Source organism: Balaenoptera acutorostrata, chromosome 4, assembly GCF_949987535.1.
Source record: "Balaenoptera acutorostrata chromosome 4, mBalAcu1.1, whole genome shotgun sequence".
NCBI lineage: Eukaryota > Metazoa > Chordata > Mammalia > Artiodactyla > Balaenopteridae > Balaenoptera > Balaenoptera acutorostrata.
Genome location: NC_080067.1, coordinates 95,394,900 through 95,420,019, shown reverse-complemented (window position 1 = coordinate 95,420,019; position 25,120 = coordinate 95,394,900). Strand labels below are relative to the sequence as shown.

At 40.3% G+C, this 25,120-nt stretch overlaps 1 protein-coding gene across 1 annotated transcript in view; it reads right to left on the bottom strand.

The window, feature by feature from the left end:
* Positions 1-1,674: 1,674 nt before the first annotated feature.
* The window catches only part of GUCA1C (guanylate cyclase activator 1C), a 32,724-nt gene continuing 9,278 nt past the window's right edge, over positions 1,675-25,120 (bottom strand). Inside the window, 4 exon segments of the mRNA XM_028167725.1 lie at positions 1,675-1,780; positions 8,790-8,869; positions 8,871-8,924; positions 13,441-13,572. Of these exon segments, the coding sequence (XP_028023526.1) occupies positions 1,675-1,780; positions 8,790-8,869; positions 8,871-8,924; positions 13,441-13,572 (372 nt within the window).

Genomic DNA, 25,120 nt, shown 5'->3' with positions numbered 1-25,120 from the left:
GTAACACAGAAATGGCAGGGAGCAGCTTCCATCCTAGACTGGGAAAACAAAGGGAAGGGGTTGAGGTTATTAGAACACAGAAGCCTGGAAGGGGGAACTGGGACCCATTTTTATGAGGAAAGGATATTGGGTGCCTCAGAGGAATGTGGGTGAAAAAAGAAAATGAAATCAACCACTACTGCAGGATGGGGCTGATGCTGGGGTAAGACTGTAGTGATGTTTTCCTTTTCACTTCTACTGCTAGGGAGCTCAGAGGCCAGTGGGTAGCCCACCTTCACCAAATGAGCAGGACTTTGTGGCGTTATGGCTGCAATGATTTTTCTCGCCTTACTTTATCTGTGATCATTTTATTTCAACATATTTTACATTACATTATGTACTTTGTAAATCTCCTCAATGTCTACTGGAAGATCCTAGAATATTTCTACTTCCATCTATACGACCTTCATCTGTATCTTCATCAATATATTTGCCTATAATGTTCCTACCTCCATTTACACTTCATTTCTACTGCCATGTGTGTCTCATCTATAACTCTATCTATAGTTTATCCACATCTGTAACTATGGAGGAGATAGGGACAGTCCACTCCTGTCTTTGTAGTTTAAGTTGTGTGTTTTTAACCCAAATTTTAAAGTGTAATTAGGAAACTTTTAACATACAGACAGCTTACATCTGCTCTTCAATCTCCACTGTGCTTCCATGAGAAGCCTGGCATTGACAGAGGTACTAATGGGCCTGTGATATAGAACCCAAAACTTTAAAAGTTCTAACCCATCAAGAAATCCCATTCATCATTTCATTTTTGGAAAAGGATATAAAAAATGAAATGTCAGAGCTATAATGTCAGGACTGTTTGAAATGTCAAGTGCTTATTGTTGCACAGCCTGGCTGTCTGCTGTTCTGATCAAACCTCCAACTGGCATAATAATTACAGATGATGCATCGCATTTTCATGCACAATTGGACCCAGATTTATAACAAATCAGATGGAAACATTCTCATTGCCCAGTCGGAAATTTTCTCCTTTTACTACATACTTTAAGACTTTTCCTTCGGAGCAGGACATTACTACTGATTCAAGACAGCGTTCAGAGTTAGGGAGGAGAAAAAGGGCAGAAAAAAAAAAAGTTTCTCAACAGACCAGAACGCAGTCACTTATAATATACAGATGCGACAAGAGCCATGAGGCAGTAAACACATGTGCCAAATGCACGTTTAATCTAAGAATGCTAAACTGTGGAGGCACTGCCCAGATAATCCAGTTCTATTTCAAGATGCAGACCAATTTAGGTGGGCAAGAAAACATACATGCGAGCTCTATTTTGAACTGATAGCTATGGAGGCAATCCTTCAGTTTAATCACCCCATTCTAATCTGCGGAGAGAGGACTAATGTATAAACAGAAGCAACATTGCTTCTGTCTAGGATCTTTATGACAGTCTCTGTGGGACTTAAGTGGGTTATTCATAAGTGGATACCAATGATAATAAAAACCTGAAATCAATAGCATGTATGTACAGAAAATCACATTTCTTCTCCACTGAAAGTTTTGTATCCACTGAAAGCTGGCTAAGGCTTTCCCATAGCCACTTCATTTTCACCTTCCCTAGACAAGCCTTGTCAGATGGTTTGGAAGAAGCCTCTCTCCTGTGTCTGTCAGGCTGCTTCCCATCACAGATTACTTTCAGTACATTGGAAAGGTCGAAACTCTTGGAAACAACCTCCAGAAGATGCTGTTCTTTTTCCATGCCATTGATAAATTCTTCTAAAGTCAATTCTCCCAGAAAATAGTAGAAGAACAATTAGCAAGAGCCTTTGTCTAATACCAGTCACTAGCATATGCAATAGATTCACTGGCATTTTTATTGATATTCTTCTTTTTATATCCTTTCATCTCAACCAGACTCTTAATTCCTTGAATATCCTTATATAGAAAAGCATTCAATGGTACGGTTGTTAGGTGAAAATACAGGTGACGAATAAAATCTCTTTTCATTTTGAGTTGAGAACATCAGGTAATGTACCTGTGTTCACATATACATTTACATCTCTACACGATATTGATTATTTAACCTTTAATCTTGAAGCTATGACCAAGTCATAGGAGCAAGAAAATTGCAGACTGCTAAGATCAGAAGGAAATGACTGTTTGCAAGGCTGTTTTCAATATTCTTCTCCCTGAGGAAATAATTTCAAGGACCATCCAAAGCTGTGCAGAAGGTTAAACATTTATTCATTCCCTAGTTCTCCTCTCCTTTTCTGATTTTTCGATTTCTCATTGTATCACCTTGACTTAAGCCTTAGGTCTATGCTGACCAGCCCAGTGCTATAAAACTATCGCCTTATACCCATGGGCACCTGCTGCCCTGTTTCCCACTACCCTCATCCTACAAGACAACTTTTCAACATTTGAGTGTTGGGCATGAGGGGTTCTCGATTTAAATCATTTGGATTGTAATTATGGGCATATTCAAGTTGAAAGGTACAGAAGAATTTTCTGATCTTAAGGAGATTGTACTTAATAGGGTTTGTGGCTTGGTAGGAGGTCAACCAAGGACAAGCGAAGTACGCTGAGTCACTAACTAGGGAACATGCCCCTGAGGCAGAAAGTCAGCAGGAAGTGAAAGCAAGTGTTTGTTATACTGTCCCTGTACTTTTTAATGGATAAAGACAAATATCTAAATGCCACAATAGTGGCTCAAATATAAAGTATAAATCATCACATTCTCATAAGATACTTTCCTTTTGGTTTCCATGGCAAAATACTAATATATGTTGGTTTTTTGTTTTGTTTTTTTTTTTACAGAGAAATCTAATCTTTGTTCCTTATGTTTTCCTTATGCCAAAGAAGTCTGTGCAAAACCCCGGTAACAGCAGGTAGGATTAGAATTCCCTATGTATCCCAGGGAAAGTCAGGGGTATGTTAACTAACAGAAGAATAACCATCCTTTGCGAAGGGAAAGCACACTACTAAGTTCACAACCCAAAAGCTTTTTCAAACTTCTAGGGACTCAGCATGACCAACAGGGAAGTGGGAGTGGAGATAGGGGAGCTGAAATCTGTTTTGACCACTTAGTTATAATAACACCTCTCCATCCTCACTACTGGCAAGGAAAGAAGCTGTATCGGAAGGTGCTGGGAGATAGTTGCCCGTGTTGAAAAGCAATGCAGGTTACTGATGTGGAAAAGAGAAAAAAGAAAATGCTTTTTGGGGAATTTTTTTAATTGCAATATAATTGACATAACATATTAGTTTAAGGGATGCAACATAATAATTTGATATGTATATATTGTAAAATGATTACCACCGTAAGTTTAGTCAATATCCATCACCTCACATAGTTTCAAATACTTTTCTTGTGATGACAACTTTTAAGATTTCCTCTTTTAACAACTTAAAAGGTGGAATTTTTCACTGATGTTTCATCACATTTTTCGAAATACCCATGAACTCTTCATATTTGCTTTTTCCACGTTATCACTTACCAAAAAATAATTCCTCTTTTCCAAATTAAGCCAACCTCTACCTATAGCAACATATGATGCTTACTATTTCTAAATACTTATTTTGAAGTTTTCCTTGCTCTTTTCCTTCTAAGTCTTAGCATTCATTCATTCATTCTCCAAACATTTATCAAGCCCTGACTACAGCTGCCATTTCCTTCACTACACGGCCCCACCAGCACAGCCAACCAGGGTTGTGAATGTGGAAGGTGCTCAGGAAACCTAGGCTGACGAATTGCTTTCCTTCTTCTGATATTCTTACACATTGCTTCCTAATCCTTTTCAGTTTGCCTGTGGATTTATGCCCAGACAAGTTAGAAGGTTGGTTTCTGGGTCTCCCTAGAAAGGATTGCCTGTGCAGATCCAGAAGCTTCCCATCAAAAGATCGACCAGCCAAGAGCTGAAGCTGCTGAGAGATGATTGAGCTGGAGATCATGGGACTCAGAAGGAGCTAAAATGATGTCTGAGTTTTCATTATTTTTTTTTTCTATTTAAAAACAGGGCTTCCCTGGTGGCGCAGTGGTTGAGAATCTGCCTGCTAATGCAGGGGACACGGGTTCGAGCCCTGGTCTGGGAAGATCCCACATGCCGCGGAGCAGCTGGGCCCGTGAGCCACAATTGCTGAGCCTGCGCGTCTGGAGCCTGTGCCCCGCGACGGGAGGGGCCGCGATAGAGAAAGGCCCGCGCACCGCGATAGAGAAAGGCCCGCGCACCGCGATGAAGAGCGGTCCCCGCACCGCGATGAAGAGTGGCCCCCGCTTGCCGCAACTGGAGAAAGCCCTCGCACGAACCGAAGACCCAACACAGCCAAAAATAAATAAATAAATAAATAAATAAATAAGAAAATCCTTTAAAAAAAAAAAAAACAAAAAAAAACAAAAAAAAAAACACATATCAATCTTTGTAAGGCATAATTCAGAAATTGCACAGTTTTTATATGTTGAAATATACATATGCACATAATTTATATCCATGTTATTCAGGGCTGTTTGTTGTCTTGGTGAACACATCCGCTACTCCTGGGGACTCTGAAGTTCAGTGTTATGGATGCTTTTCCATGACTCACTACCAAGTTCAGCAGTTTAATTGGTGATAGGACATCTACTCAAATATTGTCTTTAGCCTTGTTTTTGCAATCTGGTTATTTTGTTGATATTTATGGATCATGTATTTCTTCCCATTAATATCTTAAATGTTTTTATAACATTACCAAAAAATTGCCTCTTCCCTCCAAAAAGTCAAAATTTACTGTACACGCTCACATTAGCATTTCTTGCTCTAAAGAAGTCAACTTAGTTAGAAAAGAAGCCAACCTATGTCAAGGAATTGTTTTTCAATTCTTTTAAATAAGAACTTCATGAAAATTTGTGCTGGGGCTGGGAAATTAGCAAAGGTGGGACTGGAGTGTCTCAGGAGATGAGAATGACCGGATTTTCAAGGCAGGATGCAGGATTTTAAATGACAAGTTCTGTATTCATTAGCAAGGTGGCACTAGAGGCATTTAGCAGCATTTTATAGCAGAGTGTTAAAAGCTGCAGTTTTTTCTCTTTTATAAGGAAACTTGATTCCCTATTATCTCCTGGTAGTTCCCAGTTTCCCAGTTTGATTCCATGGTGTTCCAGTCTAAAACACTGGTCTTTCTGGTTAGTCGCTCAGTAAAAGGTCTTCCATTATGTTCTGTCCCTGTCTTCTTTTATTCCAAATATCTGCTCAATAACTTTTCATTTCCTCTCTTTTCTCTTTCATGGTTTATTATTACGAGCCACTTAAGTCTCCTTTGTCCCTGGGCTATTTGGCGTTTTGTTGTCTGGACACTTTCTGCTCTTGAGGTTGTGAACAGTATCTATAAATCTTCCTAAATCATGTCAAGAACGACTCCTAAGCGGCGCATGGTAGCATGCCGATTGCTATACTTCCAAGTAAAGTCTGCAGAATTTCATGCCTGATCATGTATCCTGACTTGTCTTGAGGTCCCTTCTGTTTTCATTCTTCAGTAATATTGAATGTTGAGCTTCAATTTTCTGTCCTTGTGATTCTCTTCAAGATCTCCTTCCTGGATGCTTTTGTTCATAAAATAAAAATAAAAACTAACTTGTTGAATTATAGCAAAGATACATGCTCATGGTAAAAAACAAAAACAAAAACAAAAAACAACTAACCCTACAGAAAAGTGTAATAAAAAGAATCCCCCTTTAACCCCTCTCTGGCCCCCCAGTGCTATTCCCACTGGTAATTAACTTCTGCTAATCGATCTGTGTTTATATTTTGACATTTGCAATGCATTTTCAAATATATGTTAATTTCCAAACTTGTCTCCTAGAGGCCTTTCTTCCTACAGATAGCATTGCATATTGCTCTTGTTTCTTCTTTATTTCTTCATTTGCTTTTCATATGACATCTTATCAGACACTCATTCATTTTACAACTATTTATGGAGCACCTATTATGTGCCAGAAAGTGTGAGAGCACAGGAAATACCAAAGTACGTAAAACAGAATAGCTCTTGCCCTCATGGAGCTTATGGCTCTTCATCGTTTTATTATCTTAGCATTAACCCTATACCGCTCTTTTGATTAATCTTCTAACTTTGATTTGCTAATGACCATGATGATTATGTCTAGAATTCTATATAGCTATTGTGTATTTTTCTGTTCCAACAGATTTGATGTTGGTCATTCTTTTGCAAACAATTGGCATTCAAATTGGGATTATCATATATGTTCCTGAAGTTGTTTTGGTTGTATCTGGGTGTGCTGGGGATCTTTGGTTTCAATATTCATTGGATCACCAGATACCAATGGTGTGCTTGCTGCTTTTTATTTTGAGAAATCAAAAAAGATATATGTTGGCACATAGTTAACGCTATTCCGGTACACCTAATCAAACATCTCCATTTCTCCCAACACTGATGTTTCGATAACAATGATAACAACAGAAATCTTATTTGAGGTATATACACTTAGGCTTGTACGACTGCAAGTATTCCCTGTGATGCTCACTTTCCCTTTACATGTGAGTGAAGCACTTTATTCTCCTCTGTCAAATACTGGCAGAGTCCTTTTACACTTCTGCAAATATCAGCCCTCTATGTCTTCATTACTTTCTCTTCCTTGTCCTCTGGTGCACTGAGCTGTCTCTGTGTTCAACAGAACAATTTGAGCGTCTTTTTCCTTGATACATGGAATGACCCAGCTGTCCCTTGACGAGATAATACAACAGTCTCCAATAATTTCCATGTAAAAGCAAGTTCTATCAGTTTTAATTCCGCATATGCATTTGCCAGGAAACAGTGGTTCATTGTTACTCCAGAGTGCAACTAGTTTATTTGATATCTTCATTTTATAAAAGCCAATGATATTTTTTCTTAAAATATAAGTTTTTATATCAGAGGAAATGATTTGTGCGATTAGATCTGTAAACTGTCCAGAAATCATAATGATGTATCCTCTTCCTTCTGAGATACTCTTACAGGCCAAAGATCCTAGTTCCCTAATTGCAGGTAACCTCAGTTGCCTGAGCCCGACACCTTCTCTCTTTCAGATTCGCATCCTTTTTCAACTCAGCTCTTTCTATTTCTAGGCCCCTTCCAACTACATTCCCCATTTTATTGGTTCCTTATACTTTGTTCTTGAGGAACCTGCATAGATAGGAAACAAAAAGTCCTGCACAATTTTCTGTTTTCTGGAACATGTTTTCCGACTTTTCAAACTGAGCCACCCTCATACTTCTCTATGGGAAGTCACTTTTCCTATTCCCCCCGCCCCCCGCCGCCAGCACTACAAACCGGATCCATGGATATTTTCAAACATTCTTGACCTGTCCTTTTGAAATTCACTTATGATGCTAAGTCTTAAACGTTCATGATGTTCCGTCTACTTCTAGAATACTCATCCTTTGAGCAACGATTTTGACCCTGGGTTGAATGGTTTATCCTCTCTACTCCAATCCCTGCCATCCTGCAGCACCTCTGGGATTAAAAATGAAAACAAAACACAACAAGATCTCCAGCATTTCTCCTGTTTGATGATTACCATTTTCGGATGCATATTCCAAATAAAGTTTTCACTGGCCTCACCAGGTCCTCCTCTCTCCATTTTTCTGGTTCTTTTCTAGCTTTACTTGGCCTCCTTATCAACTCTGGGTGGTCTGAATCTGTTCCTTGCAAGCTTTCACATGAACTGACTTGTTTTATTCTCCATCCATATAGACCCATATAGGAGTGAGGACACCAAATGGCTTTGATCTTGGTAAGCCAGTTAAGTGAGCATACCGACTCGAGACTGAGATGAGGACTAGGTCCTTAAGAGGAAGATCGATGCTCTTGGTACATTTCCAAACTGTTCTTCTGAGAATTATACTCTTGTCCAAATGTTTGGTTCGCTCATAGTGGTGATTTTATTTGAACTCCCTCCCAGCCTCCTCCTCCTCCTCCTCACATCCTACCAGACTGAGCAGCCACGTCTGACTAATACAAACTACCACATGAGTCTCTACTTCTCTCCAGTGTCCACTACAAGAAGCGATGCATGGCCAGCAGGTTGAGTCTGTGGATTGATGACACCCATGACTCCCAATCCCTCAAATCTATCCCCTGCCTCCACCCCTTTTTAATCTTACTAACATATTTTCCACAATTCCAAGCTTTCTGTTTTTCAAGGATCATCCCTAGATATGATGCCTCCATCTCAAATCAATATGCTCATCTACCAGTTAACAGATTAAAGCCATTTGGTGTAAGCACCCTCCCTTCTCACCCCTACCTCTGAAGAAGCGCACCTTCTCTGAGATAAAGAGGAGACCAGACCTTCAGGTAAAAAAAGTAGCTGAAGAAATGATCAGAAAGAGTAGAAATGTAGAGAAGATAGAGCAGAAATGGAGGCAAGTGTGGACAACTCTTCCCAGAAATGTACTGTCAAAGGGAAGGAAAGATCTGATAGAAGATGGCATAATTGAAGTTTGGAGGGAAAACAAGTTTATTCGTAAGTTGATGAGAAGCCTCCAGTAGAAAGAAATTCCCAGAGCAAACAGCAGAGGGCCCTTCATCTCCTATTTTCCAACTTTTTTTCCTTTTATCTCCCTTTACTCTTCTTTATATATATCAAAGTGTCAATCCCTGTGCATTAAGTGTAAATATGGTCAATAAATATTTATTTAATTCAATTATATCAGCTGGAGAACATTGCACCGGTCAAATTATGAAGCCCCAGTGATATTACAAGTGGGGTTTGCTTGAAACGTTCATGCTTTTGTCTAAATGGGGCATCTCGCACACCACCACTAACTAATGCTCGGTAAGAAAAGTGAGCCCAAGGTGAGTAGCTACTTTACTGTCATCATTTGTATCGATCTTATGGAACACCAAAGTTGGTAAATTCTCCAGGATTCAGAGTTTGCTGGCCATTGAGGGCTTGTAGTGCCTGCAAAGAAACTAAATCAGAGAGTTCAACTCTTCTGGAAGCAAACTCATTTTGTGACATTTCTTACCCCAATGTGACAGAATTGGGGGAATTGTTTATGTTAGTTTTTCTATCCAACCTGTTTCAGTTGTTAAAAACAAATAAAAAGATTGTATATCAGTTCTGGGTAATGAGGCTTGGAAATTAAATTAACTGAGTATAATCTAGGTTTTTTCTACAGAACAAAGGGATCCATTCAACATACTAAGTAACAAAAGATTCTAAGAGCCCATTGGAGAAAACATCGAAGTGGTAACTGTCATAAGAATTCTGGACCCAGAAAAGTGTTCTCATTTTAGACTAATTATCTTTGATCTTAAGATGAATATGAAAGGATGTTCTGTAAGCATCTAATGCTTCCTCTCTGGCTTCTGCCACTGGCACCTCTGGGTTTTTTTTGTGCCCTTTCGCAGAGTGATCAACTGGGAAGACAGATATGCATGCCTTAGAAGGACACTGAATTTCTCACACTCTGCCAGCATCTTTTCATCATAAAAGCTATCAGGGGACGCAGGGAAAATGACATTTCCAGCTTTCCTAGAGAGACGATTTAACCACCCTTCCTCCCCCCTACACTTGCCCCAGGTGATTAAATTAAATGACCCATATATGATGTAGAAATTCCTAATAAAATGAAAGAGAGACAGAGAGAGAATGGATTAGTCATCTGGGAATTTGAACATAACTATCTTGATTGAACATGAAGGAATCTTTAGAAAAACTGCTGGCAACATATTTCAATTAGAGGCATGGTCTTAAATAGAACTACCTCTTGCTGCTTCCCAAGCATTACTAATCCTGAATCCAAAGATCAATCATAATTAACAGTGGCAAAGCACCACTCTTGGCCTTAGCAAGCTAAGATCTCACAGTTAAATAATACTTAGAGTAACGGTTAGATACAGGTAGCCTATTAGATGAAAGTTTTTAAGGTTTCTCAGTGTCTTTGCAGAGGCTCCGAAAGCCTCGAAAATTTGGCTAGGCATCTAGCCAAATACTGGCTAGGCAGTATTCCCACATCCTGAAGTGATACTAGACTGCATGCATAAGTCATAATAAAAGATTACGAAATTTCTAGAATTTGTCCATCACCCAACTCCAGGCAATATAAGTGAGAGTGAAGGATTGACTGGAAGATTGATGAGGCCTAAGAAGATAATAATTGGAAGGGAGTTGTCAGGGTGCCTCATATTTTCCCTCTTCTTCTAGGAGAAGCATGGGGGTGGGGGAAATGGGCAAGGAGGCATGGTTTGTGTCCTTCTTTCCTTCCTCATTTAGTACATCTATTCTTTCTCCTCCATCTTACTAAGCCCTTCTCTGACCCCTCTGAATGTGGGCAGGGGGAGGGAGGAGAGAAAAGGGGAGCAGGGGAGCCCTGACTTGGCAGGTACTGTCATGATCATATAGTTTCAGAGCTCTCCGGATAGCAGATGTTTAAAGACCACTATTTCTCTGAGGCCTCCCACCCCCTTTTCACTACTGAGACTCTCCTGCAACTCCCTAGACATGAATCACACACTTTTTTTTAAGTATGTGAAATTCATGCATGTTGTTGTACATAGCAATAGTTTGTTTATCCTCATTGTTTTATAGTATATCATTGGGAAAATATACCACAATTTAATGTCATTCTACTGTTGATGTACATGAGTTATTTCCACTTTTTTGTTATTACAAAAATTGTTATGAACACTCCTGGTCAGGTCTTTTGATGATCATGTACACAAATTTTTGTTGCGCATATATGCAAGAATGGTATTTCTATTTCTACCTATTCCAGCTGATCCCTTGAGGCCCCCTCTACAGGCTCCAAGTCTGGGTTTCTAAACACCTGCACCACTGACATTTTGGACTCGACAATTCTTTCTTGCTCTGCGCTGTCCTGTGCATGGTAGAATGTTCAACAGCATCCCTGGTCCCTAAACAACAGATAGTAGTAGCACCACACCCTCCCCGTCTCTCCAGGTGACAACCAAAATGTCTCCAGACTTTGCCAAGTGTCCCCTGGGGGAATAGGAGTGCAAAATCGCTCCTGGTTGAGAACCACTCTCCAGATCTACCTCCAGCTTTCTTCTTCTGAGGATTCCTCACTTCTCCAAGTGGCTCAGCTGGACAAGATCCAAGACAGCTCTCTGCCAGCTTCTGCTCTCAGTGGCCCATATATCTGATCCATGGAGAAACCCAAGCATCCTTTGTCCCAGCAGATTCCAGGAATGCATCCTGCTACTCCGCTGCCACGGTCTGCTCTTTAGATTTCTCACGTGTGACTCAAACACTGGAACATCACGGTCCCCAAACTGCAGAGCACGCCACACCTCGCTGGTCTCCTTAAATCCTCATGCTACTGACGTGAGGGCTTTTACACAAGAAATCCTCTCCAGTAGTCCTTCTCCAAAACCCTCATCTTGACCATTTCATACCCTTAATGTGAGATTAAGATGTAACTACTTCCATTGTAAATTCTGCCTATAACCTAGTACTTCCTTCGAATCTCTTGATACATGGGCTGAATTCCATTTTAACATCCTGTTATCATATGTTGAGAGAACTTATGTTATACAGTATGTATTATTCTTTACCCTGTTTTTCTTTCATTTGCCATTATATAGAGAGTATGTTTGTACACCACTGACTTTTTTTTATAAGTACATAATCCATTGCATTAATTTTAAAATTACCCTCCTTTAGGTTGTTTTTTATTTTTACTATCTTAAATGATTTTGTGATGTAAAATCATAGAACGTTTATCTTTGGCAACATTAATTATTGTTTTTCCTGACCAAAAGTAAGTAACGTTGACTCTAAAAATGATGATAAATTTTAGCCTGTTAATGCAGACCACCCAATTTCCAGGAATGTTATATCCATTTATGCTCCCTCCACAGTGTGTAAGGGTGCTCTTCTCATACTGCCCTTGACAGAATTACATCTTATTGCTTTTAATCTTTATTGATTTAATCAAAGACAAACAGTATCCAATTATTAAATTAATTTCTGCTCTGTGCTTTTATTATTTGTTTCCCTACTTTTATTTTGTTCTCTTTCTAAACATTTTAAGGAAAAACTCAACCAGCTACTTAATATTTCTCTTTCCTTGACTCACTAAGTTACACATTTTAACTAATGAAAACCTATGTAAATTTTCCTATAAGATTTAGAAAATAATCACTTTTATCCTTTTGTTCTTCCTAATTCTTTTGAGAATCTGATGACCCTCTCCCTCCCCTGAAGAAAATGGATCATGTGCAGGCAAAATTTTGTCCTCGATTCCAAGGGGGTGGCCAAGGATTCCTAAAGGCCATAGATCCATAGATCCCAGAATATGAACCCCTGATCTGAGTACTGCTTTGGAGGCACCCCCTAATACTTGTATGCTGTATTACTTATTTAATGTTTTTAAAATAAGTATATTTAAGAGGATATTTGAAAATGTACATGGGGTTGGGAATTCTCTATAGAATATTTTAGATTCCCAATTTTGTGTTGCAACATGTAGTATGTATGCAGAATTTCTGAATTTTAATGCTTACAAAGTTCAACTACAAAATATATCTTAGTACTCTTTCTGATGAGATCAAAGTGGAAGCAATATTAGTATTATCATACTCTTGAATTCTTTTCATATATTGGTTAACTATACATTTGCTAAAATAGTTTTAAATTTTTAACAGCTTTGTCCATTTGTTAAAATATTCAGTCATAATTGTAGCTCTACCCATTGATTTTTCCTCGCATTTTTGCTAAGATTTATACTATGTATTATGTTTGGGACTCAGCTCCATCTATAAATGAGAGCATTTGGACCAGATCATTTCTAAGATATCTGATTCTAGTTCTGATTCTGTGTTACAAATTCAGTGTATTACATTCATAATGTTTATTTTACTTCATATCTTTATTCAGGCACAGTGTCCCACTTAATACTCTTTTACTCTGGGATCCATTTTCTCATACCATGGTAATCACTATCCTCATTCCACTGGCAGAGGGTGGGGGGGTAAGATTTATAAAGGGACTCCTTGGACTTTAGAGATGGAAAGGATCTGAGATCCCTGAGCTATCTATTAGAAAATACTTTAGTCAAGCTCCCAGAACGATTAGTTCCTCAGGTACCTTTATTCTTTGTCCATGTCTTTTTGCTATATAAACCATCTTGTATTTTAGCTGCTCCCACAAGACTTTCTGCACCCAGGCAGAGAAAAAAAGATAAGTTGTTTTAGGACATCATGTTTATTTTTCATCTCAATACCCTGCTAAACTTGTAAACTTCAGAGTAGATTGCACCTAGAAGAAAATGCTGATACACAATTGCACATTCAGTAACCAACAGGATGGTGAAACTGACATTGCTTCAGCCATTCCAAATGTATACCCCAAGAATAGCGGACCACATGGGGAACTGTCACTGACTCCACAGGGAAGAAAATTGAATTAACTATATAACGTCCTGCAAAGGATACTTTACTACTTCACTTACCACGAAGATGTTCAGTAGTTCCCTTTTGTCAATAGAACCATTTCCATCTGCATCATACAGCTTAAAATACCATTTTAATTTTTGCTTCATTTTTCCTTGTACTACTAGATTTACAGCAGCAATAAATCCATCCTATGGAAAGCAAGGTGGAAAGGGAAATAAATATTTAAGACCAATTAGTTTTTATTTGCAAAGTCATCATTCATGAGCAGGACCGTCAGTACAATTTAATAAAACCCACAAGATTTTGGCATAAAACTTTTCCCTGGCACTTAGTTCTTTTAAATGGGTAGAAAGTGTATAGAAACAAGTAACTTTAAATATGTGAGTACATTTTTAGAGAAAATGTCTACTTCTTATGACAAAAAAAAAAAAAAAAAGTTCTGAAATGCCATGATGGAAGGCTGAGCCCTCACCACTGAACACTCTACAGCGGTCGTCTTCTTCTGAATATCTTCAGGTTTTGTCCTCCACTCAGCGAGAAGACCAGGAACGAATTTTTAATTGAAGGGAAACATACCAAGTAGCTAAATTCTGTACTGTTTTAGAGAAACTGGTGGAAGTTTTTGGACTGCTAATCTCCAGGATTCCTTTTAATTTCATCATTTTCAGTATGAATCAAAATTTCTTAGCCTCTTTTTTTTTTTAATTTTTGGCCTCACAGGGGAGATGGAACCTGTGCCTCCTGCTTTGGAAGGCGGAGTCTTCACCACTGGACCCCCGGGGAAGTCCCCTTATTAGTCTCTTTTTTAATAATGATTTTTGTTGTATTCAATCTTAGAAAAGATTGTTTAAGGGGTGCAAGCTTAGGTAGTTCCCCTCATTCTGTTTTAAATCTGTAAAACATTCTCAGTTGAAAACAGAAACAGCCTGTGCCATTCTTAAGAATCATATACTTCACACCTTGCTCAGCCAAATGCTCAGCTGTTTTGAGAAAGGTGGCCAGCTCTAGGGAAGGGTCTGACTCACTCTCCGCTGTTTCTCCATGTGCTTTCAGCTGCTGATGGCAGCATCTTCGGCCCAGGAAAACATGCTATCTGCTGCATTCTCTTTGGAATATTTGGGATGTCACGTCCTATTTACAAAACAGGATGTGATATAAAGTACCCCTTTCCCTTGGAAATAAAGGGCTTTATAGGCTTATTGGTCTGTAAAGTGATGTGTGTTTGATTTGAGTCTTAAGCTTTTAAGTCTAGTTCCGCCAAGTCTCTAAGAAAAGTAACTGAGAAACCACCAGCAGTTCTGGATGTGAAGCAAAGCCTGTCTGGCTCGTTAATGGCTTTTTTTAAGTTGCTTTTTTTTTTTTAAGACAACAACAACATCTCAGATATCGGAAGCCAGTGTGTTAATCACTATAGCATTGTCTTCAAAATGTGTTACACTTTAAAATTTTCTACACTGTGGAAAGAAAGAAAAAAAAGAAAATATTTAAAAATCATTTCACTACCTTTGGGTATTAGATTTTTACAACAGGCATCTTTAACCCATCAATAATTAATATGTCTTTTAAGAGATAAGACTTCTGCTAACAGATAGGAATCTGGTAGAATGGTTTCCTAAAGGAAGTTGGTTCAAGTATCCAAAACGTTAAGTGGTTTTACCTTTTCTCCATCTGCCTTTCTTATTGCTCACTACCGCTTCACTTACTAATCCCTTGCAGAGCTATGGCTGAGACAAGGGAAATACATTATTATAGAGTTGAAATTTATTTAAGATGACATCAAGATATCATCTCCAGATTTGGTGGGACATGATGATTACAGGACGGACAGGTGTGGAGGATATAAGCTAGGTGGAACAGTATCTAACCATGGGTACATCTGCTCCTAGGTCTTCTTACTCCTGCGTCTCCAGGGCTGACCAATCAATACAGCCATTTCCTGGGTAGTTATTGTGCATGTTTACCAAAAGGTCACAGAAGCATCTTCCCTGTGAAGACTGAGCTGGCAAGTTGATATTCCAGCGTTTCCACAAAATCATATATTTCATGATGATTCATTTCACTTTGAGTCCCGCTTCAGGGATCACAATTTTCTGTGTCACCTGCATGATGAATGGCAACAGGCTAGATTGAGCAATGTTGCCTTTAGAACTTTTGGTATTTTATGATGAGGCACAACGGGTGGGTGGTCCTAACACCTTCCAATCCAGGCTCTGAAAGCTCTAGGCAAACCCTACCAGGAGACAAGCATAAATATTTTCATTGTGTGGTTTACAAATGGGCAACCTGGCTAATCTACAGCCAAAGTTGATTATGGGTGAGGAAACATTTCTACTTAGACAAATGCAGCCTCTTTCAAAGGCTCCTGCAAGCAAAACATTTCCTGTTTTCATTGCAGCGTTCTGTTATGTAGTCAGGCAAATTAATCCTTACAATCTGCAGCCAACTACTCTTTTTTCCAATTATCGTCCTATTAAGATTTTGTAGAAATTTGCATTGGTGAGACAACCCCGGTGAATGTAATTTAATAGCTTGTGTTCGTGTTGGAGAGGGTTTTAGATAAATGCTTGTTCTGTAAAACAGAAAAAAGCAATTCTTGTCTTCAGTTGATCTATAGATTACAAAGAAGGGGGAGGGGAGATAAAGAGCCACAGAGAAGGCAAGATGTCTCTGCAAAAATGACTAGGAAGCATGCAATAGAAAATGTCTAGAGACTTTTCTTTGGGCCGATCCAAAGGAACACTGCTAAGATTATATTCCTGTGGTTGAGCTACAGGAGCCCCCATGGCACACAGAACTCTGGAGAAGTCTGACACTTACTGGCCTTGAGCCAGAATGGGGTGCATAAACACCGTGTCAGAATCATGTGGGGACGATGAAATATGCAGATTCCTAGACTCTGACCCCAACAATAGCATCAAAACTACTTGGGATGGGGTCCAAGAGGCTGCATTGTAAAATGCTCCTCAGGTGAGTCTTATGTATCCTAAGATCTGCGAACCACGGACCTACGCTGTTTTTCTTATCCGTGTCTCTTCGTAGGCAATGTTAACATCTAAGCATCGCTCCAAGTGGCTCTTATCATTGTGGCTTACTCTCACATGAATTTAACCTTATTAAGACTAATTAGAAAAATTATGACCCACATGGTTCAGTCTCAGAATAATGACATAGTCATGAATACAGTCCAGCCATCAAAAATTAATTTCAAAATAACAGCACGTCTTTCATTTCTGGAAAGAACACAACTTGCAAGACATTTACGGGTTTCTTCACAACACCACCTTCCTCTCCCATCTGTTCCTCCATGTACACCCTGCTGCTCAGTCTTCAATGATCTCCACGGCCCTGTTCCTTCACTGCCAGCCCTACCATGAGAACATTTCATTCCTTTCTTCCACCAACTTCTCTCATAATTCTGCATCACAAAATCCTAAAAAATGAGTTTGGCAAGGGCAGGATCCTCCTTTGAGGTTGAAGGAGAGGGGAAAATTGGGTGCAGACAAAGCCATTCTGGTGAGCCTCAGGAAAGGAGAGTTTGGGATCCTATGTACAAAAATAATTTTACTCCCGTTTATAGATTTATATATCTTGTTCTTAGGATGGAGTAGATTACAGGGAAGAGTTAAGCAGGGGTCAAGATGTGGAAACATGACAGTTTCTCAGGTTCCTGAGGGAGTTTGGCTCCATTAATATGTTATCATTTTGTAGAGGGGGGTTCAAATGATAGAAAGAGAAAAAAATGCATGGAAACTTCAAATTTAAGCTTTCTCATGGTCTCTAAAATGTACAGAAAATATAAGGTATACTTTATATCAATAAAAGATAAAGATTTAAAAACTAAGTTTTTGCTACCACTAAAGAGATGAAATTTTAGAAGTCTAATAAAAAATAAGGAAATCAGTCATGTAGTGTTTTTGTCCAACAGGAAATCCACAGGTGAATATGTAATCTCCAGGTGATGTTCATGACCTGCCCTAAATCACAGTTGTTTTAAGAGTATAATCAATACGAAATGAAGGTAGAAAGTTAAATTATAAAGCTGATATGCATATGAAGACAATTGTTCTATTATTTATTACTAAGTATAAGAATGACAATTAATACATTTTAAGAAAAGGTGGGGGGAAGCCCATGTCCCAAAGACTGTGCTGGTCACTCTCCGTGCATCTCTCTCATTCTAACAGCAGCCTTATAGGTAGCCTTATTCTTATTTTACAGAAGAGAAAACTGATTTTCAGAGAGGTTAAAATAAACTAGTTAAAGTAGCAAAACTGGGGTGTGGGTGGATCCAGGATTTAAGATCCAGTCAGTCTTACTCTAAGACTTTTCTTCATATCATCCAATATTGCCCTCAAAATTCATTACAATTGAATTCTCTTTCTGGAAGAGGTGTTTGTAGACTTGAATAGATGGGACGTGTTCAATGCAGTGGGTTGCTGTGGATTCCTATGTGTGATCTACTTGGTAGTGCAATCATATAAGGTGAGGTAACTCAAGAGCATCTGAAGATGCTGCACCTTGGAGCCTGTTTCCTTCATACCTGGTGCTGCCCAAGGTAAAGCTGGCCACGTGCTCTAAGCCACTTAGCCGAGGGGAGACTTGTGAGCCTCCACTGCCAGGCCTTCCCTCATCCTGCCACCGTAGCCACCTGGCTCAGCAGGACAGAAGGTGTTCATCCTCCTCTTGCCCTCTCCTGCTCCCATGTTTGATGAACACTTCCATCCGTTCTGGAATCCTTAGCCCCTCTCTCCTGGCCCATGGTTTAGCCTCCAGCACCCCACAGACAACAGCCTCTCTCTGCACAGTTTCCCCTAGGAAATGTTCCCAGCTGCTCCTCCAGGATAGCTGATGGGCTGAACCAGCACACAAACTGGTTCTCTTTCAGCTGATCCTTTTCTTAGTCTTCACCAACGCTCTTAGCTGGGAATCTAGAGCCTTCCTTTACTGTGCAGCTGGTCCTTGCTTTGGCTCAGCATTTCCCCCCTCTTCAGGGCCTCACACCGGCATTACATTCTGCATTACAGCCCTCACTCCTCCATTCTCCCCACCCTATAAAACCTTTGGGTAAAATCTCACTGCAGATATCATCTGATAGGCTCAATATGGTCCCGCCATCATTGTTTGCCTGAGTGACCTTGTGATACGTATATTGAAAGCTATCTCAGTATTATTTGAGACATTCTCCTTAGGGTTTTGTCCCAATGATAGAACCACGAATTTATGAACTGGGTAATATCATTAGGGAAACTTGGCTTCATTTCATTGATTCAAATCATAGAATTTCAGTGGAAACAGTCCTTCATTTTGCAAATGAAAAATGGACTGGACTAGTAATAACAATTATAATAATAATCATGACGGCAGTGACAACTGTTGGTGTTGATGTAATCTTTGCTATACAAATAGGGCCAGGCATTGTGCTTTACACATAGGAGCTCATTTAACCCTAACAAGGCCCTAACAGTATTAACCATGAAGCACAGCATCTGGGTTCTAGTAACATTAAGATCGTGGAAATAGAAATGATTGTTATTACAACAACTAGCCATAAAACCCCAATTTGTTCTAGTGCACCCTCAGGAAATAATCCAAATCCAACAAAAATCCAAACCTTAGCCCAGATTAGAACTATTCCCTTCCACAGCATTAACTTTCTGCTACTTTTCACAGAATCACTATCTGTGAAAAATTCATGAATCGTCACAGACTCTAACCTAGAGACATTTAGATGTTTTCATTCTTTTACATGTGACACTCTTCAGTGACATTTTGCCAGCTGTGGCAGGTCAGTAGCAACATATGAATTGAAATTTCTGCCTGAAAATGGTTACTCAGATGGTCAGAAGGAAACCCAGAGAGCGAGTATAAGCACATTATATGGTTGATCAACAATTGTCAGTGATATTTACTTTGCATTTTAGGAACCGAAAAGAAAGTAGGCAATATAAGGGCCATCTCTGTCACATCAAATACATGTGAATACTTTTTAAATACTTTTGTGAATTTTTAAAACCTGTTAAGGGAAACGTGACGTTTGGCATTTATGACCTAGCTCATTTTCACCTACTGACACTTCTAACTAACAGCAAACATAATCTCTTCCAGCCATGGAATTGCTGGAATGTCCTGAGGAGAAGCTTGCCTCTGTGACATGAGAAATATGATGTGAGCCTGGTCAATTGGTTCTATAATGTGATCGTTATGCAGATCAGACACGGTTGTTCTTGTCTTGGCCATGACTGTACAAAATTCGAGGATTCTGGGACAAAGCCTTCTCAAACAAGTTCCTGATTGTTAATAGGTCTCCTGGGTATCAGGAAGCCTTGACCATCTGCCCCCAGAATGCAGCCAGCAGCATACCCGGCCCACTGTGAATTAGAAGCCAGTCTCGCATACGTTTGGGAGAAGGCAAGATAATCGTCCGAGTTTGATCACTTGTGCACAAGCTAACTACAGAAGACCTGCCCCCGACTATAGCAACCGCAGCCTTTCGCAAGGAACTTCTTCAACCAGCCAATGTGGGTTTCTTCTTACGAGCACCTGTCTCCTTCAACTGATACTGCAACAGATAAAATAAAATCCAGCCTCACCCTAACTCAGTCAGCCTGCCTCCTAAGATTGTATTATTTCCCACAGAGGAGCCTGGATCCTAGTTCTTTAGTAACTAGGAGAGATGGGGATGTGGACGACAGCAGGCCAGAAGGTGGAAAGTATGTACCTATGTAATTCCTGGCTTCAGCACTTTTTTTTCTTACTATAGCTGTATCTAAAAGAACAGTCAGAGGAACTGCTTCTGAATTAATAGTTTGGGACCCAGAATTCCCTTTTTATATGTATCCATGGTACACAGCTCTTTGTACCAATGGGCCTAGAACCCAATTTTCTGCCACTCTGTGGTCTTTCTGGTATAACAGCAGTGCTGGTTGCACATTTGAACCCCCTGACAGAGTAAAACAAAACATCATTTTGATTCAGTTGGACTGAGGTGGAGACCCAGCCCCTGGTATTTTTAATACCCCCAGGTACTTCTGTTACCGAACCAAACTTGGGTCCACTCACCTGCGTGCAGTAAATCCAGTCTACTGATACCGGGTTGTGCTGAAGGAAAGTGCAGGGTTTGATTGCAAGGCCAAGCAAGGAGTATTAGAGGCTAATGCTTGAAAGACCTGAACTCCCCAGTGGATTTCAGGGAAAGCTTTTTAAAGACAGGGTGAGGGAGAAGGTTGCTGAGTGCTTGATCAGCTCATGGACGTAATTCTAGTTAGTTGGTGGTGAGGTAATCCGGAGTCAACATCAACCTTCTAGTTCCAACCAGTTTGGGGATCTACGTGCTTGTGGTCAGCATGCAGTTTAACTTCTTCCACCTGGTGGGCGTTTCAGTACCTGCCAAAGAGCTCAAGGGTATGGCTCAGGAGGAGCTAAAGGTCCTTGACTTTAATGGCTAAGCTATTATTTTGTCTTGCTTGACAGTTTTCCTTTGTTTCTGCGTTTTCTCACTTTTGATTAAATTTGCTCTTTGGAATCTGGGGAAGGCCTAAGAGGCTAAAGTTTTCTGTAAGCAAGAGGCAGGCAGAGGACATGGGGTGGTCTCTCCCAGGAAGGTCCCATAGGGTTCTACTCAGTTGCACCTCTAGTATGTAACCAGAATTGAGAACCACAATTCCAACAGATTTTGTTAAAATATGAGTTACAACAGCTTAAGTTTAAATGTACTGTACATCAGCAAGTACAGTTGGTATCTTTAACAGGTAAAAGCCTGAGACACTCAGCCAAAATGTTAATAATTGGTGGTATATGTGAAAATGCTTTGTAAATTCTAAAGTGCGAAACAAATGAGGTATTTTTATTAATCACCCACAAATGTTTCCTAAGAATGTCTATGCTGGGAGTTCTTAAGTTAGTAGCCTTGGTCTTTACCCTTATTAAGAGATTTTGGCCTAGTTGTTTACAATCGAATAGATGGTCATTTGTTTCCAGGAAATGTGTCCTGTGAATAGCAGCAGTAATTGCAGTCACCTTGTAGGCCAGACAACCAGATACAGTATTACAGGCTGCAGGGAAGCCAGGGGGTTAATGATTAGCAGCAATTATGACACAAGTTAAAAAGCCAGGTTGCCTACTGCAATTTTTAATGGCTCTCACACAAAGAGAAGCTAAGAAACCAAGTAACCAAAGGTCACTTCTGAATGTCAAGTAGAGCTGGGGCTCCCTTTCAGGTGCCCTGGGTTAGATTAAGAAGACAGTCAAAACTCTTAAGATGATTCCCATGTAATTAATTTTGTTCTCTGACTGGCAACCATTACATAGGGCCAGTGTTGCCCCAACCAGCAAGGTGAATGTCTGATGCACTCAGATCAGTAAAAGACAAGAAATTGCAGGAAAGCAACCCCTGCACGTGTAGGCACGTTTTGGCGTTTGGAAGTATAACTGGAGCTGATAATAAGGAGAGTTAATCTCTGTTGGGGGCCTGAGGTCAGTGTTACCTGCATTTTACAGATAAACATCACCTCCCTTTGTGGGCTGTTTATTACACATATCTTCAAAGTTTTCTCCAACATTATTTCACATGAGCTCAGTGATAATGTAGGCAGTATAGGTTTTGCCTGTTTTGGGATTGAAGACTTTGACACAAAGAGGTCATGCGCCTTGTCCACGATTACACACAGCAGTAAGGGTCAGAGCTGGGCCAGGAGCCCAGCAACCCCACTCTTCCCGAGGTACTGCCCCCACTGGCCCTACCGTGACCGGCCAGTGATTTAAGAGATTCACAGAAGGGCTCCTTAAAAAGAGCAAGGACTTCTGATATATTAAAGATTTGATTTGTGTACATATTATGGGTAAACTATCACATTGTAGTCATCATTAAATCCCACAGCTTGCCCTTCTCCTCACTTTTCTTTCTGTAAACAGGTTAATCACTCATGTTTCTAAAAATTCCTCACCATTCCCTCACGCTAGATTCCCAGGATTTGTCTGAGGTTGCTAATTTAAATAATCTGAGAATTTGTGTTGGCGGTTTTGTTTTATCCTAGTGTTCCAATGTATCCTTGTTGACAATGTTTTCTGGCTCAAACCACCGCTCTATTTATGGTTTTGTAACAGAAAGAACAGAACTAATGCCACATTGAAACTGTTTCCCTCATTCTTTAGCCTATGTATTTTACTACTTTAGCCCTACACGTCAGAAGTTAAGCGTTAGAGAAAAATGTTTCTTATGCCCGAATAGCTCATTAAGTTCCCTTAAGAAAGTTCCTATCCCGTAGTCCTGGGTTAGTTACGGACATTACTTGTAGATAAATTCACTTTTAGCCTAGAAACCTTTCGAATAAGCAGAGATAAGAGTGGTAAAGTAAAAGTAACTGCTAACTACTTGAATTTTTTGCTGGAGCTCTGTGATCCAGCCCACCTGAGCAAGCAGAGGAAGAAATGTGATGCTTTCCTTCAAGGCCAAGCGGCTCTAAGAAGTCTGCAATCCCGCTTTTTCCTTAGCAGAAGAGAGACCTGAATTCTACCCCGAATTAGGATAGCTCTTTAGGACATTAGCCCGCCATCTTCTTGGTCTGCTGGCTTTCCGAAAAGTCTCTTTTCTGGCCCCAACACTATGTCCTGACTTACTGGCCTGCCGTGCAGCGGGCACGTTGTATGAGCTGGGACTCGGTAAGAGTTTGAGTTCCAAACCCACTAATTTAGAGAAACTATTCTACCTCCCTTGTAAGCCCTCAGAGTTTTACAGGAGCCAAAGCTTCTGACAAGTCTTTTAGGTCCATTTCCCCCCACCATTTCTTCTGTACCGGTAATCAGACTTGTTACCCCACTTCTGCCTATTAGAAATGGCCTCATCCCTGCCCTCCTGCAGGTACATACCTAACAAAAGATTACTCTTAGAGAACCCCGGATTCAGTTTAAGAGCTGACAATGGCACTGTTTGGAGAGCACCAGTTACGGTTTGTTTAGCCCTGAGCACAGCAAGCCACGATGCTGAGATACCGAGATTTGAGACAGTTATATATTTGCGGCAAGGCAGCCAGACGAAAAGACAGAAAAACAGAACTCAAATCTTCCCCCCAGAAGGCAAGGGGCGGGGATATTTATGCGATGAGGAAAGAAGCAGCTGGGTGGTCTGAGGCATGGGGAGCATGGAGAGGTGGGGAAAGGTGATTGGAAAAAGGTGCGGTAATCGACATTCTGCGCAGGCGTAACTAGGCTACGGGCCTCTGCACGTTAAGGTCACTGAGCGACACTCGCGCATGCCCAGTTGGATGGTCGGTGGTCCTATCTCATCTTAATCGGCTCAGCTCGAACTAGGCACAGCCGACTCCAAGTTTCTGGACAAAAACTCTGGCAAACATCTTATTATTTAGGCTACGTGCAGCTTGGAGGACATGCAAATCTTAAAATGACCTTGATTAGTGAAGGCAGGTGAAATGGATTTAACCCACGGTTTCATCCCCAGATGCCTAGGTGTGGCCCTGAGGGTTGTGCATTGACCTTCACACCTATTACAGCAGCAAGAATGTGGATCAGGAGCCAGAGGGACCGAGGGCTGGTTTTCTGCTTTGAGATTCTCCAGGCAAGTCACTCCTGGCATCTCGGTTCTTTGAGTGCCTCATTTCTCAGCCACAATGTAAGAATAAATGTAGTCCCAGCAACAGACTTGTTGTCTGCATGGAGCAAAAGATATAGGTGAGGCACCTAGAGTGTGTGCCTCCAAGTTATGCTCTAGCAGTAACCCTCTGCCTTAGTTAGGTCCCCACTGACCCTTCTCTCTCCTACCTTGTACTTTAATTTGAGCTGTTCTCTTTGTTGAAATACTCAACTATTTTGTTAAAGGTGGAATACCATAGCAATTTAGGGTGAAGCCCCTGGAGTCAGACTGCCAGCATCCCAATTCTGCTGTGTAGTTTTAGGCAAGTTACTTAACCTCTCTGTGCCTCAGTGTCCTCATCTGTAAAATGGGAATGATAAAAATAGTACCTACTTTTACATTATTGTTGAGGATTCTATAAGATAATAAGTGTAAAGTGTTTAAGCCAATGACTGGTATAGAAATGTTCAGCAACTGTTAGCTTTTCTTAGGAATAATTCAATCTCTTCACTTCTTTCAAGATCTCAAAATACCTCAACTTCTCCAGAAAGCCTTTCCTAACTCGGCAGCTTAGTTTTCATTGCATCTTCTGATCCCAGTAGATGTACCTTGAATAGCACAGCCCTGCTATAGTTTGTTATATTATACTGCCTTATTTTCTTCTTAAGGCATTTAATCTCGACATGACTTTTATCCACTAGACTGAAAACTCTTTGGGGGCACAGAAAATCATATCTTCTACCTACCTGCTCACCCCCATCCCCACACCCCTTCAAAATTTGAGTGTGATTTTTCTGCAATTACCTGCCCTGCTGGGATGGGATTGAAGAGTTCCCCTGGCCCTTCCATCCAGTTTGCCTGTCTAGGAATAGGCTGGACCATTACTCACAATACTGGGCAGGTTTTAAAAGCAGCCCTATAATACCCAAGACTCATCTGGAACCTTGAAGCTAGAGAGTCAGTACAATGCTTTTCCCTCTTTCAATCTTTGACTCTTCATTTACTAACTTTTATTTTTTGAGGATGCACTTGTTATCTCACTAGATTGTAATCTCCTTTGAGGACAGGGATCAATTCCTATATCATCTTTGTGCCTACCTTCCTTCCACCATGCCTCCCAGGAGCTCAGTAAATTTTTGCAAATGCAGTGG